The sequence below is a fragment of the Eurytemora carolleeae genome, unplaced genomic scaffold, assembly GCF_000591075.1.
Source record: "Eurytemora carolleeae unplaced genomic scaffold, Eaff_2.0 scaffold271, whole genome shotgun sequence".
Classification (NCBI taxonomy): Eukaryota; Metazoa; Arthropoda; class Copepoda; order Calanoida; family Temoridae; genus Eurytemora; species Eurytemora carolleeae.
This window is the reverse complement of record NW_019396164.1, coordinates 223,044-240,215: the sequence shown is the minus strand read 5'-3', so window position 1 is coordinate 240,215 and position 17,172 is coordinate 223,044. Positions and strand designations below refer to the sequence as shown.

The 17,172-nt window shown below is 32.6% G+C and overlaps 1 protein-coding gene across 1 annotated transcript in view; it reads right to left on the bottom strand.

The window, feature by feature from the left end:
• The window catches only part of LOC111696917 (transmembrane protein 145), a 39,492-nt gene that overhangs the window by 11,181 nt on the left and 11,139 nt on the right, over positions 1–17,172 (bottom strand). The window contains exons 5-9 of the mRNA XM_023466704.1: positions 15,212–15,289; positions 10,506–10,597; positions 7,001–7,043; positions 5,391–5,466; positions 399–559 (exon numbers count right to left, since the gene is read on the bottom strand). Of these exons, the coding sequence (XP_023322472.1) occupies positions 399–559; positions 5,391–5,466; positions 7,001–7,043; positions 10,506–10,597; positions 15,212–15,289 (450 nt within the window). The remainder of the gene's footprint in view (positions 1–398; positions 560–5,390; positions 5,467–7,000; positions 7,044–10,505; positions 10,598–15,211; positions 15,290–17,172) is intronic.

The window sequence follows — 17,172 nt, the reverse complement described above, 5'->3', positions numbered from 1 at the left end:
CGTCCTCAACATCGTCATCAACATTGTCATCAACATTGTCATCAACATTGTCATCAACATTGTCATCAACATTGTCATCGAAATTGTCCTCAACATCGTCGTAGCATCGTCCTCAACATCGTCATCAACGTCATCAACATTGTCATCAACATTGTCATCAACATTGTCATCAACATTGTCATCAACATTGTCATCGACATCCTCATCAACATTGTTATCGACATCCTCATTAACGTTGTCATCAACATTGTCATCAACATCACCATCAACATTGTCATCAACATCGTCATCAACATCATCATAGACATTAGCCATCAACATCGTCATCGACGTCGTCATCAACATTTACATCGACATTTACATCGTCATCAACATTGTCATCATATCAATTATCCTACCTTGTGACCGTGTACCCTTTAGCAAGGAGTATAATAAGAAGCATGAACATGATCTCTGAAGTTGACTCCAAGATCCGTCCCATGGTTTTCATAAAGGGTAGTCCATGTCCGTTCATACCGTAGGATAGGTAGGATAAACTTAACAGGAAGATGCCAAAACCCTGAACAATAATGATAAAAAATTTACTCTTTTTTTTCATGTTTTACATGAGCTTGGTAATATTCAGAATTATTTAGTGTGACCATTAAAAGTGTGAAACAGGAAGGCAACTGTAAGACTCAAGTTATGGTTTTTAATATTCTTTAGTCTATGAACGTGAAACACAGCAATTGTGCAATGAACACAGACAAATTTCACTTTTTAAGTTGATTTCAAGCTACTGGTGGAACCATTCTTTTAAATCATCATCAAGTACACAAAAGATTGCTTATGTCATTTTCCTATGGCAGTTTTTATATATTTTTAAATATTTTTTAGTTTTTATATTTTTATGGGGATCCTTATATATGTATCTTTGTCGATATAGCTAGATGGGCTCATTAGTGAATATGTAAATCATGTATTGTGATTAACTAGATACGTAGATATATATAACTCCGTCATACGCATATTATGATTGTTTAACTACATTATATATAACAGCGGATAACTTGTAATTACGCAGTAAAGACCTAACTCTAATCTAACATGAAGAAATAAACTCAGTTGATATAAAGACTCTGCATCGATTACTGCGAGGGACTAATCGTGTCCTTGTTCTAAAGGAATGAGTTGAAGATCGTGCCCATTGGTTTGGCATTGATAGTTATGAGCCAGTGTCTAGAGGACATCAATAGCTTACGAGATCGTGCCAATTGGTTGGGCACTGATAGTTACGAGCTATAGTGTCTAGAACACATTGATAGCTTACAAGATTGTGCTCATTGGGTTGTCATTAATAGTTACGAGCTAGTGTCTAGAGGACATCGATAGCTTACGTGATCGTGCCCATTGGTTTGGCATTGATAGTTACAAGCTAGTGTCTGGTTGACATCGATAGCTTACAAGATCGTGCCCATTGGTTTGGCATTGATGGTTACAAGCTAGTGTCTGGTTTACATCGATAGCTTAAGAGATAGTGCTCATTGGTTTTGCATTGATAGTTTACAAGCTAGAGTGTCCGTCTTGACATCGATAGATAGATACGGGTTCTAGAAACCGTTATGGAGTAGGGTATTTACCGCACCCTTTCATTGTAAAATCCTTTAGATATACTCACGTACATAAGTTGTGTACAAATATACATCATACTGACATATTTATTAAAAAATAATTTAAAGTAGGTAAACGTGAAGTTGCAATTTGTGTATGTCTGCCTGTTAGGGTGTATGTTAGCATGTCAGGGTGTATGTCTGCCTGTAATGGTGTATGTCTGTGTGGAAGGTTGCATGTCTTTTTGTTAGGGTGTATGTATGCATGTAATGACATATGTCTGTCTGTTAGGGCTTATGTCTGCCTAATAGGTTGTATACCTATTAAGGTGTTTGTTTGCATGTTATGGTGTATATCTGCATGTTAGGGTGTATGTTTGCATGTTAGGATGTATGTCTACATGTCAGAGTGTATGTCAGGGTGTTAGGATGTTTGTCTGCATGTTAGGGTATATGTCTGCATGATAGTGTGTTTTCTGCATTTCGGGTTTATATCTGCGCGCATGTCAGGGAATATGTCTAGATGTAAGTATGTCAGGATGTAAGTATGTCAGGGTGTATGTCTAGATGTAAGTATGTCAGGGTATATGTCTAGATGTAAGTATGTCAGGGTGTATGTCTAGATGTAAGTATGTCTGGGTATATGTCTAGATGTAAGTATGTATGTCTAGATGTAAGTATGTCTGGGTATATGTCTAGATGTAAGTATGTCAGGATGTAAGTATGTCAGGGTATATGTCTAGGTGTAAGTATGTCAGGATGTAAGTATGTCAGGGTATATGTCTAGATGTAAGTATGTCAGGGTATATGTCTAGATGTAAGTATGTCAGGATGTATGTCTAGGTGTAAGTATGTCAGGATGTATGCCTAAATGTAAGTATGTCAGGATGTATGTCTTGATGTAAGTATGTCTAGATGTAAGTATGTCAGGATGTAAGTATGCAAGAAAATAAATTGATCTCGTAGTTGGAGTTGAGTTTAAATAGAATTTTCTGAATAGTTTATATACTTGAATTTAATATGGTAATACAAACTACAGGAATTCCAAGTTCTCAACAACAACCCTGATAAAAGGAAGAAGCATTTAGTATCTTTCATTAAAGGGAATGTAAGCGTATTTTTAAGTGACCCTCCATGAAAATAGGGTAATTTCTGATTCACAACGGAACCCTTATATACTTTATCTGATCAATAATGTGGAAGATATCTTCGTTTTTCTAGGATTTAAAGTTTTAAATTGGATCATTCCTTTTTATTTTTATTTTATGATTTGCAAGTCACTTTTCTAGGGAAATTGAAAATATTCAGTTTTCAAAATTAAAAACATTGAAATCCAATTCATACTTGATCCGACAAAACTTTGAGGGTACGGTTGTGAATCGGACATTGTCATCTTTACATGGAGAGTCACTTGAAGTTACGCTGACAGTTCATTTAATAATAAACTAGAAACCATATAGCGGTATTTTAACATCATAAAGAGAATAAAAAAATTCTCAGAATTTTCTCAAGAAACAACTTTTTTCTTGAATTTTGACAGTTTGTTAGATTACAGTCTGCAGTTGAACAAGACTACAATATATTTCTAAATGATTTAAAAACCCTGTTTTTCTTATTTTTAAATTAAGGAGTTTATAGAATATGAATATTTCAGATAAACCGTTCTGATGCAGTAGGTCAATTTTGATTTCACGGGCAACGTTGCAAAGGCATAGGCGTAGACATAGGGGATAAGGGGGACAAGCCTCTGGATATTTTGGGGGACACCCCCCCCCCTATAAAATTGAGGGGGGGGGGCTCAACTATAGAGAGAGTAGGCACCTTCTAGCCGGCGCCCTATAATTTAGATTTTTCAAAATATGTTGAAAGATTTGTTTCCCTTTACTCAATCAAAGTAAAGTTGTTCTTAGAGAAAACTAGCTGAAGTGCTCGGTGTTGTTTAGAGAAAACTAGCTGAAGTGCTCGGTGTTGCCCGTTAAAATTCATAAAAACACTTTGGCTAGCTATAGCTATGTGTGAATTATATAGATGTATAAAATCACCAAGGCTGTAAAACATATTTCTTCTCAGGGGTTTTAATATTAAGATGCCCAAAATCCCTTTTCAAAATTCTATGGGGGGGGGGGGGGTTTTTTTTGGGGTGGGGAAACAAAATTTTGGCGGGACGCGCAAAATGTATCGCCCCCTGATAATTTATCGTAAGCTGTCCCTTGAATGGTGGACACTTCAGGTTTTATTGAATAAATCTTAAATATATAGTTATTGAATAGAAAGTGAATGGAAACGGTGTAATCCATTATAGAACCTAATAGCACAATAATAATATTTAGTATGAGGAGAATATACATATATGTATATATTGATGATATATAAACAGAATTGAGTGGTATATGTCTGCTTCTCTAGAATATGATGTATAGTTACATAACAAAGAATGGACAAAACGGTATTTAACTAAGAAAACATTCGTAAAAATAGGAGAATAAAAAATGTCGAAATATTCAAATCCATGCAATAATTTTTTGAAAAAGGCAAAACAAAGTATCTATCAGATAACTTTTAACAAACATTCTGAAAGGAATTTCATCAGCTTTGTTTAAATTAAAAGTGTACTGCAGTTTCAGTACTGCAGCTCAGCTAGGCTTAGTTTGTTTATGTTTCTCCCAGAGTCACACTCCAATTATAAACAAAGAACTCTGGGGGATCCTTCTTCCTTGGGTCAAATTCTGTAATTTTTAGACAAGGTCATAATTTTTGACAATAGACACCCTGTAGACAGGAAGCAACTGCCTTATACAAATATAATATTGAGCACCCTGTAGGTAGGAAGCAACCACCTTTTACAGATATAATATTGGACACCCTGTAGGTAGGAAGCAGCCACCTTATACAGATGAGCACCCTGTAGACAGGAAGCAACTGCCTTATACAAATATAATATTGAGCACCCTGTAGGTAGGAAGCAACCACCTTATACAGATATAATATTGAGCACCCTGTAGGTAGGAAGCCACTACCTTTTACAGATGTAGTATTGGACACCCTTTAGGTGGGAAGCAACCACCTTATACAGATATAATATTGGGCACCCTGTAGGTAGGAAGCAACTACCTTATACAGATATAATATTGAGCACCCTGTAGGTAGGAAGCAACCACCTTATACAGATATAATATTGAGCACCCTGTAGGTAGGAAGCAACCACCTTATACAGATATAATATTGGGCACCCTGTAGGTAGGAAGCAACTACCTTATACAGATATAATATTGAGCACCCTGTAGATAGGAAGCAACCACCTTATACAGATATAATATTAAGCACCCTGTAGGTAGGAAGCAACTACCTTATACAGATATAATATTGAGCACCCTGTAGGTAGGAAGCAACTACCTTATACAGATATAATATTGGGCACCCTGTAGGTAGGAAGCAACTACCTTATACTGATATAATATTGAGCACCCTGTAGGTAGGAAGCAACCACCTTATACTGATATAATATTGAGCACCCTGTAGGTAGGAAGCCACTACCTTACACAGATGTATTCTGTATAGTGTCTACTCCTCTTTAGAATATAATATGGTTTGAGAGTAGTAGATGATTTATTTCTTTACTCAACACTTTATATTCACATTATATGCACTCAGTCTCACATCATTTTTACACACAAATATTTATTTATATTTCAAACAAAAATCATGCATCCTATTCCTATACCTCGAAAAGACGGAAGAATGAGTTTCTTCTATGTTTAATTTACCCGGAGAACCTGATTTGTTCCTGTGTTTATTCTATACCTGGAGAAGAACTGAAGAAAAGAAGAGTTTATATGTCACATGAAGAAGTTGTCTACTTCGTAGTTGAACTGCAGTCCTAGGATAAGAAAACTTTAAATAGTGTAAATGAAAAATTATTCTTTTCAGAAAGTTTTTAAAAAGCCAATTTTTTCGTTTTTTCTTGTGATAAATTCTTTTACAGGGACCCTCCATATAAAAAGCGCATGTACAATTTACAACGGTACCATTTACATCTTCTAAGTAACACTGGGGGAAGAAATCGTCGTTTTTCTTTCTTTCATTGTCTCTGCAGCGTAAATTCGCAAGTCACTTTTTTAGAGAAACCACAGGTAATTAATTTTTCGCTAGAAGAATGAGAATATCTCATTAATGCTTGATAACAAGTTTAAAGGGTACACTTGTGAATCAGACATGCCCCTCCGTATATGAAGGTTCACTTAAATTACATTCGCAGTCCCTTAAAATGCAAATGTTTATTATTCTTTGATTTTTCAATTTAAAATGTTGATTAGAAGGGGATGAAACAACAGCATAGGAACAGAAAGAATAATAATTCAAGTTCTTCAGAATTGTTCTTGAGGGATTCCTTAGTTTTATTGTATAGCAAAAATGCATAAATATTTGATTTTCTTCTTTCAACAGAATCATTGATTAAACTAAAATTTGAACGATACAGCGTTTACTATATTATAATAAAAAAGAAAATCCTCCCCTCCCATAATTTTCTAGAACTTTTCTGAAGAAAAGTAAAATCTGAAATTTTCTCCAAAATTATGAAAACATATTTCTCTCTGGGGAGGGAGAATACGTGTTGTACATTTTTAGACGTTTAATCGATTTCATACATTAAAATTTAGAGCATTTTATAGGATAAAAAGAGATGCAATCCTGGGCTAACAGTCTTCCTATTTTTTCAATACTTTTGTATCTCCTCAGCGAATTTCACAACTCTCAAATTAAAGAGTTCCGATAAACGATTTTACATCGGAATGGCACCATTGAATTCCCGTTTAAGATTAAAATTGCCAAATAGTATTTTAATTTTGCAGCGCTTGATCTTAAATGAAATAAATCTCGGAATTTTTATTGGTGGTATATATATATTGGTGGACGGTGTTTGTGGGTCACTTCCTAAAAAACCGGCGGCCGTATGAATCATTAAAAGGAGTGTTCATAAAAAATAAACCGGGATGTTTAGGATCATTTTGGATCAATTTATCTGATTTTCTGAAAAGAAAAAAATAATTTATATTAAGAAAGACAATTTCTTGCCACGACTGAGTTAGGTTTTTCAGAACATTAGATAGAAATATAATATTACAAATGTGTCATTTTCTTTATCAACTCAGCCAATGCAATCCAAGAAGTATGAAATAGTAGGGACATACAACTGACGCGGCCCGCCCTACCATATGAATATACATGCTTTGCAGACGGTACTCCATTTGTATAAGAAATATTTGTCTGATGTACAATTACCGCGTATACAATAACCTATACTGAATGGAGTACCGGATGCAAAGCATGTCTAATCATATGGTAGGGCGGGCCGCGTCAGTTGTATCTCCATTCTATTTCATACTCCTTGATCATAGCACATAAATTCTAACCTGAAAGTGAAGAGAAGAAGAATAAGATTGGAACCTCCGTAGCCTAAAAATGTTTCTTTTACAAAATCAAATTAAAAGAAAGCACTGTTGAAGTAAAATACACTCCATTGGGTAGTTTCTACAAAGGAGGAATTAATTTGCTTGATGCATTTAGAACATTTTCATCTTTATTTCGTATTCAAGTATGCTTCTTTTCAGAAAAAAAGAAATATATACTTTTCAGAAAAAAAGAATTATATACTTTTCAATCCTTTCTTCAGACATTTTGTGAATTTTTCCAGTCTTGGACTCGGAGATGAATGTGTCTCGTTTAACAAGAAAACATAATACATAACTGTCAAATATTGCACTAAAATCTGAACCTAGACACTAAACTTCTTTATCTAAACCTAGACACTTTACTTCTTTATCTAAACCTGGACACTTTACTTCTTTATCTGAACCTAGACACCTGGAAACTTTACTTCTTTATCTGAACCTGGACACTATACTTCTTTATCTAAACCTAGACACTATACTTCTTTATCTAAACCTAGACACTACACTTCTTTATCTAAACCTAGACACTATACTTCTTTATCTAAACCTAGTCCCTGTACATCATTATCTAAACCTAGAGAATATAATTCTCTTTCTAAACCTAGACACTTTACTTCTTTATTTAAGTCTAAACACTATACTTCTTTAAACTATATCACTGCCGCCATAAAACCTTAACTGCAAAAAAAAATTGCACCAAAAAAATCAAAACTCTTGCTGAGAACCTATTTTCAAGAACTTGACACCCAAAAACATTAAAACACAGAACCTAGCTATTAAGTATTAACTGTAGATATATTTAGAGCCTACAGATTTTAAAATAACCAGCCTGAAACCTTTAGAATACCCTTGAGTCAAAATTTGTGAAATATTTCAAGCTTGGAATATTTTATCTCGTAGAATTAACAGCTTAAAATACCACAGGTCTACGACATCGGGTTGCAAAGATATAATCATTATAAAACCATATTTTATGGCTAAAATCAGTTCCTTTGTAAGTCAAGGCATTTTTCTTTCTTAAAGAAATATATTTTGTATTTTGCAGTTTTATTTATGATATGAATAGTTTTGCAATGTAATCCACACAAGGATTCATACCTCTCAGATGCATTGATAAATGTTTTGCAGTTTGATTTAGTTTTCTCCTTCTATTTATTACAAGGGGTGGTCTCAAGGAAGCATTAAACAAATCTTTTATTCATAATTTTGAATTTTTTATCATTTCAATATTTTTGACCTTTTTTACATTATATTTCTGATGCGGTTCTGTATACTATCCTTTTGCTCGTCATGATATACTTTCTGATTTTTTTCTTTATACTGTCCTGTCTGAATTTGCTCGTCATGATATACTTTCTGATTTTTTTCTGTATACTGTCCTGTCTGAATTTGCTCGTCATGATATACTTTCTGATTTTTCTCTTTACTATCCTTTCTAAAGAGCTAATAAAAGTTCATCAAAACTAAAATAAAGTTTGAAAAAATACTTGAACAAAAATTTACTGACTCAAATATATGCATATTTACAAACCTAATAGGATTGGAAGAATGTAGAACTCGTCAGCTGAGAAATGATGGTGGAAAAAATCTCCTCGATCTCCGTTAGTCAGCCATAGCTTGTACCTGGAAAACAAATAAATATATTCAAGATCATATCTTTAAAAAATTGGTTACTTTCAATTGTGTTTACTCTATACAGTGAAACCCTTAATAACGAATACATCGAAAGAATTTATGAAATGTCATAAACCTAGACACTATACTTCTTTATCTAAACCTAGACACTATACTTCTTTATCTAAACCTAGACACTATACTTCTTTATCTAAACCTGGACACTATAATTCTTTAAACCTAGACACTTTACTTCTTTATCAAACCTGGACACTATACTTCTTTATCTAAACCTAGACACTATACTTCTTTATCTAAACCTAGATACTATACTTCTTTATCTAAACCTAGACACTATACTTCTTTATCCTTTTTCTAAACCTATAGTCACTATACTTCTTTATCTAAACCTAGACACAATGCTTCTTTATCTAAACCTGGACACTTTACTCCGTTATATAAACCTAGACACTATACTTCTTTATATAAACCTGGACACTTTAATTCTTTATCTAAACCTGGACACTATACTTCCTTATCTAAACCTAGACACTATACTTCTTAATCTAAACCTGACACTTTAATTCTTTATCTAAACCTAGACACTTTACTTCTTTATCTAAACCTAGACACTTTACTTCTTTATCTAAACCTAGACACTTTACTTCTTTATCTAAACCTAGACACTTTACTTCTTTATCTAAACCTAGACACTATACTTCTTTATCTAAACCTAGACACTATACTTCTTTATCTAAACCTAGACACTATACTTCTTTATCTAAACCTAGACACTATACTTCTTTATCTAAACCTAGTCCCTGTACATCATTATCTAAACCTAGAGAATATAATTCTCTTTCTAAACCTAGACACTTTACTTCTTTATTTAAGTCTAAACACTATACTTCTTTAAACTATATCACTGCCGCCATAAAACCTTAACTGCAAAAAAAAATTGCACCAAAAAAATCAAAACTCTTGCTGAGAACCTATTTTCAAGAACTTGACACCCAAAAACATTAAAACACAGAACCTAGCTATTAAGTATTAACTGTAGATATATTTAGAGCCTACAGATTTTAAAATAACCAGCCTGAAACCTTTAGAATACCCTTGAGTCAAAATTTGTGAAATATTTCAAGCTTGGAATATTTTATCTCGTAGAATTAACAGCTTAAAATACCACAGGTCTACGACATCGGGTTGCAAAGATATAATCATTATAAAACCATATTTTATGGCTAAAATCAGTTCCTTTGTAAGTCAAGGCATTTTTCTTTCTTAAAGAAATATATTTTGTATTTTGCAGTTTTATTTATGATATGAATAGTTTTGCAATGTAATCCACACAAGGATTCATACCTCTCAGATGCATTGATAAATGTTTTGCAGTTTGATTTAGTTTTCTCCTTCTATTTATTACAAGGGGTGGTCTCAAGGAAGCATTAAACAAATCTTTTATTCATAATTTTGAATTTTTTATCATTTCAATATTTTTGACCTTTTTTACATTATATTTCTGATGCGGTTCTGTATACTATCCTTTTGCTCGTCATGATATACTTTCTGATTTTTTTCTTTATACTGTCCTGTCTGAATTTGCTCGTCATGATATACTTTCTGATTTTTTTCTTTAAACTGTCCTGTCTGAATTTGCTCGTCATGATATACTTTCTGATTTTTTTCTGTATACTGTCCTGTCTGAATTTGCTCGTCATGATATACTTTCTGATTTTTCTCTTTACTATCCTTTCTAAAGAGCTAATAAAAGTTCATCAAAACTAAAATAAAGTTTGAAAAAATACTTGAACAAAAATTTACTGACTCAAATATATGCATATTTACAAACCTAATAGGATTGGAAGAATGTAGAACTCGTCAGCTGAGAAATGATGGTGGAAAAAATCTCCTCGATCTCCGTTAGTCAGCCATAGCTTGTACCTGGAAAACAAATAAATATATTCAAGATCATATCTTTAAAAAATTGGTTACTTTCAATTGTGTTTACTCTATACAGTGAAACCCTTAATAACGAATACATCGAAAGAATTTATGAAATGTCGTCTTGACAATGTTTCAATGAGTTTTATACTATATTACGTAAATTTCAGTATTTGCGGAAATAAATAAATAGCCACGAATATACGGGAACAGTTTTAAAGAGTTCCATATAATCATTTAATTAAAAAAAACTAAATATCTGTAACATTCCATTATCAGAAAGTGAAGAATACGACATTTGATGAATTCTTTCGATGTATTCGTTATTAAGGGTTTCACTGTATAAATACACTCATTTCTCACTACGGACACAATTGAGAATTAATCTTGTTTAAATCTATAGAAAAATTTAGATCTTCCACTTTATTCATTTTTTTTATCAAATACCGTATTATTTGGTACCTTTGTGAATCGGCAATGGCCGTGTTTAAATGGAGGGTCGATCCTCGGCATACGAGGAAAGGCCTGACCTGATTTTTTAACCAATTACAAGTGACCCTCCATGCCGAAAGAAATATATCAATGTTTAAACCAGAGATAAGAGAGTTATAGAGATCGATTAACACCTATAATATTCGATATTTTCCACAGCATGTTCTATTGTGTACAAGTACTGTACACGACCAATCAGGAGACATCTGTATTCAGGGATATTTAAGGATCCTTTGAATACGAAACACAAAATCATTAAAAATAGACAGCTTAAACTTAACCCCTGAATGCAACAAATGGTCGTGAGATGTCAGTCAAAAAAGATGACATGGAACCGTAGTATGGCGTGCCGGGACACTATAGGCCTGCTCAGCCTATCCAGATAGAGTATTTTTAATTGTGGTTTCAGTTCAAAAGTGAATTCGCATTTCTATTGCAGGTAAACATATCAGAATTATCAAAGTTTAACTCTTTTAAAAAACGACAATTTTTTAACATTATTAATCAGATCAAGGTTGGAAGGATACCATCTTCACAAGAAAGGTCACTTACTTGAAACTGCCCCTACTGTTCAGCGTACACTTTTTTTGATCATTTCAAGCCGTGAATAAGGCCCAACAACAGCTTAGACCCGAGCCGTAATATCGTAATTTTAAATCGCGGGCTCAGTAAAGCTTGAGAATCATTCCTTGAGTCTAAAAGTCGTCTTCCTATTCCGCAGTTTTATTGGTGTATAGTATCTAAGTTAAATGTATCGATCCACTACATATGAAATATGCACAATTGCAGATATTACTATGTAAAAGTTTGTTCCGGGAATTTAAAGAGAAATTTAAGTGGAAAAAAGTTCAAAGAGGGGAATTTCAATCAAATAGTTCGAATGTTCTCGATCTAAAGGGTTTTAAAGATAATATATAACATATTTTACATTACATACATGATCAATTAATCAATACTTTAATATTGTCCTCAGTGAAATACGTCGAGTTTAAACAGGATTGACTTACACCTTTACTCTTGGATTGAATGATGACATGTTAGAATGTTGTCTTCTTAGAATAGTATGTCCAAATACAGATAAATCTCATCATATGTCATGTGTAGTGTGTACGCAGTACGCACAATTCAGAACGAACAGAGGCTTGACTTAAAGGGACTCGTTCGTAATTTCAATTTACCCTCCATTCAAGGAGAAGCAGGTACGATTCATAACGATACCCTTGAAACCTTGAGCTCTTTGATAATCTTGAAAATACATTTTTTCTAGCCAGAAAAGTGTTTAATTCTGACAGTTCCTATATTGCTTTCCTGCAACAGAAATGCGGAAATAACTTTTGTAAAGAATTCGCAATTTTAAATAATCCGTTTTTAAAAATTAAAATCATGAACACTTGAAATTACGTGTACAGTCCCTTTAATAAAGTAGATTGACTAAACAGTACCAAACAAACATAAATCGATCCGTAAACAGGGTGTCCCAAAATAACTCTGTATTGAGGCTCTAGCTACCATTAAAGTTTTTTTTGTAACACACTGTACAGATAAATGAACATATATATTAGAAACTATCTTGAGAACCCAGCGCTGCCCAGGTTACTAAAAGTTACTCCGCCGTTTACCCGCACTAATGCAATTTTACCGAGAAACTAAATTTTCGCTTTTAAAGTCGACCCACTCAGCTTAGAATCTCAAAACCAAGCTAAGAACATTCACGTTGGTCTCCCGAGTTCCCCAATCAAAATTTGAGGCAAATCGGTCCAGAGGGGTTCGGACAAACAGAGATTACAACTTTATATATATAGATTAAGATTATAAACATGCATGCAGTTTCAACAATATATGATAAAATCCATATTGCTTGCTCAAGTTAAACCATCGCGCGTAAGTTTGTTTTTCAATCCATGTTACGACCCGCTTTGGAACAATTTTGAGATTGGACTTATTAAACAGAATTCAAGGGGCTTCTCCGTTGTACAGTGTTTAACCGCTAAAAAAGTTTTTTGAAAAAAAGTTTTCGGAAATAAAGTTCTAAATTTTGGAACTAAAAAGTCCTGTGGAAAAAAATCCTTGAAATAAAAAGTCTCTAGAAAAAACAAACATTTTTTTCTGGTTCCAGTATGATTTTATAAAAAAGTCCCAGGAAAAAATTCTTCTTATAGTGGAAAATGCAGGGGAACGAACGATATTTACAACCACGGAAAAAAAGGGGCTTGACATTCAAAATACCCCTGGCTATATTTAATGTACAAATGTATAGAATAAAAGGCTTTATTATGAAAGCGTCTCAGACTCATTTTCCCAAGACTTAGGGACTTTTTTTCTTTTTTTTCAGATTTATTTTCTTCAAGACTTTATTTCCTGTGATCGTATTTTAGGGAAAAAGTCCCAGGAATCTAAAACCCAGGACTTTTTCCAGTGTCATTTGTCCTATTGGGATTTTTTTTAGCAAAGTTTGTATTTCCAGGTTTTTTTTCTCTGAAACTTTCCCTTTGTACATATATAGTTTGGGCTTTCATGCACAGAACAGAGATTAGAATAAAGGAGAAAAAAGACTATCCCTCGGTATGATTTTTTTCAGTCCTTTTAAGATTGAAAAGTAGTTAAAGGTGTATAATTCATGTAAATGTTCACAAATTAAAAGCAGCATACATCACAATAATATAGTATGATCCCTGGACATATCCGTTACAATTTCTCCTTTTTATAAAGTTTATGTTGAAATGAACTCGGGAATGCATGACAGGTTGTCAGAGAATTGATTTAGAGAAAATCAAATAATATTCAAGAACATTTATTACTATAAAAATATATTCCAGGGCCCAAACAATTATACAGAACAAATCTGTGAACTATACCTGAGCCCGAAATTTAAAAGAGTATCATTGGACAAAACTCCAGAGTTTTTGGGGGCTTAACATTTGTCTAGATTTTGATTTAAGTGATTTGAAAGAAATGGAGAATATAAACATACTGAATAAAATCGTATTTCATAACAAAAATATTGATATTCACAAAACTGACTAACCCCATTCGTGAAACCCGGGTTTAAAACTGGTTTTCAGAACGATACCCTGTCTTAAGTTTTGGGCTCTGTAGTATGTAAACAGTACAACAAAATGGCGGTTTTACACTTTTTCGACGTAATTCTGTTATCTATTCTCTTTGCTATTAGATTTCTTTCTGTTGGACTTGATGTAAACCATGAAACAATATATGATGACAGTTTGAATTTAGTTGAAAGTTAGAAGTCAGATTCTGTTAGTTTCATTCTTCAAAGACAACTATTTCAAATACAATATTAACATCATCTAGACTGTTAGATAGAGTCGTATCAATTTTAAATACTGATTCGGTTTTGTAGTGTCACACTTACAACGCCTTGGACAATTGATTTGACGTCACCTACTCTCAACTTTATTGTAGCCCTAGACATGAACGTTTAGGAGCTATAAGCTTAAGCTTTTCAGAAGTAATTGGTGAAATTGTCAGCTTTGTTTGCGTAAGACATTGCAACCTTTGGATCAATGTGAATCCCAACTAGGACTCCTTTGCAACCTTTGGATCAATGTGAATCCCAACTAGGACAAGAGAACCCGTATACTAACAACATTATAAACAACGTAAACTAAACAAATATAAAAACACAAAGAAGAGAACAAAAACTTACATTACAACAATAACAACAAAACAGAGGCCTAATTTAAAGAATTTAAACCGTGTCGCAGTAAAATCTCAAAATAATTAATACAATTTCAAGATGAACCAATCATGTTTAAACCGCGTGTCCTATTCGAGCCGCGGCTCAACTTTTAATTCGGCCTCTGCAATGTATAAATTATCTTTGGATTTAATAAATTATTTGGTCTAAAAATGCCTAATCGAAGAAGTATTATATATTTTGTTTTGTAAATGTTTGGCCCCTGAACGCATCTATAAAAAGTGCGCGGTTTGATTTATTATAATGATAATAATACTATTTATGCATAATTAGTATAAAATTTAACTTAACCTTATTATTTACTTTCTTTTTAATTATGTTTTATCATGAAAATAAATTATAGAACTGTAATTATTTTCCACTAACAGAAGGACCATAGATGATAACACTGATAATAATGATACCTGAGATTGAGCCCCTTGGCTGACCTACAGTTAGATATCGCCACAAACCACCATCTTTCACGTGCTGTTCGGAAATTCCTGAATTGGTACAATTTAGAACTTAATTTAGAACTTAATTTAGAACTTAATTTAGAACTTAATTTAGAACTTAATTTAGAACTTAATTTAGAACTTAATTTAGAACTTAATTTAGAACTTAATTTAGAACTTAATTTAGAACTTAATTTAGAACTTAATTTAGAACTTAATTTAGAACTTAATTTAGAACTTAATTTAGAANTACGACGTGTATACTGTATATATATACATTATAAACCATTTTACTTTAAAAATTAATTTGTAAGCTATATATATTACAGGGGAAGAATATTTCAAACCGTGATTTGGCCCAAACCTTACACTAAGTTTCAGGTTTCACTATAGTTTCTGAAGAAGTAAATATTTCCATTTACTGTTATAGCGCCAATATAAGGATGTATCTCTAATTGGATAATGCGCTTATAGATAGAAAGATAGATGTTACCGCCATACTATTTCTATTGGTTCAGAATAGACACCAAACACATGACTGAATCCTGATTGGAGCAGGAGCTAATGGCATACAAGAATGGTTTTGGCCAACTGTGCAAAGTTATCTGTTTTAACGGTTTATATTTTTTTATTTAGGTCGAGAAGAAAACAATCGTTTGCATACTTTAATTTAGAATAGTTAAGGCTATATTTTTATAACAAAATATGAAACTCCTCCAAGTAAAGAAATTTCAATTTTTGATGAAATTATTGATTTCATTTTAGAACATGTCACATTTCGGCACAAAACAAGTTTTGGAACATATCGCTATTTTTGAAATATTTCACAGATTTGAATCAATGATACTTTCAAGCATTTACACAATTCGATAAGAAACAAATTTTTGTATTTGGTAGAATCTAAATATTGAAATAATAAAAATGTAAAAAAATATGTTCTGCTCTAATATTTTAAAATATAACAACTTATATCATAGAACATTTTTAATAGTAATATTATATTGATCTAACAATTAAATTGAACAGAAAAATGGCAGTAAATTTTTTTATTAAAAATGGATAAAACTTGAAATCATCTTTACTTTCCGTATTTAAAAATATATGTATTCATGAGTTCAATGAATGCATTCCTGAAAATGTTTTGATTATTTGAGTGCTGACTAGTTATCTACTAGTAAATGCACAATGAATGTATATTTAGTTGAGATTTCAACAAATACGATCAAACAAAATTATCAAACATTATATTTTCAATCGGCTCATAATACATTTTCTTTTGTGTTTTATTTTAAGCTGAACCATCATACATTATTATTTTGTATTTTGTGTTTGAAAATAAATAATATAATTATAATGTTTTAAATAATTTAGAAGATAAAAATATTTTTAATGATTCATGCTATTCTGTTAATTATGAAAGCGAGTTTTGTTCCGAACTGTTGAATATTCTCAAATTTTGGATTGTCACGTAAGATGGTTTATGTTCCAAAACGTGCCAAGATTCACATGTAAATGGAAAACCTTGATTTTTTTCAAAAATGGTATGGGGTTTATATTAAAAATGAACGTCTACTTACAGTTTTAAGTTTTAGAAAAGAAATAAATAGTGTTATTCTAGTTCTCGTAGTTCTTATTAATATGTTGGAATTAGTTTCTTTAATTAAAGTTGCTCTCATCACAGAAAGAGTTAATAAAACGTTGATCATAATAATTGTGCCCAAACCTGGCACTCAGTGTCAGGTTTGGAACATAAGCACGGTTTGGAACTTTCTTCCCCTGATTTATCAGAAATCGAAGAAGATATTCAAGTTGGCTCTCAATTCCCGTGTTTATTGGCAGACCCTGTACACAACTGTTTGTTTTTATACAGGCCACAGGGTTACCCACAAAGGATGAGACTTCAAAGACGACTGTACGGAATCAGTTTTTAT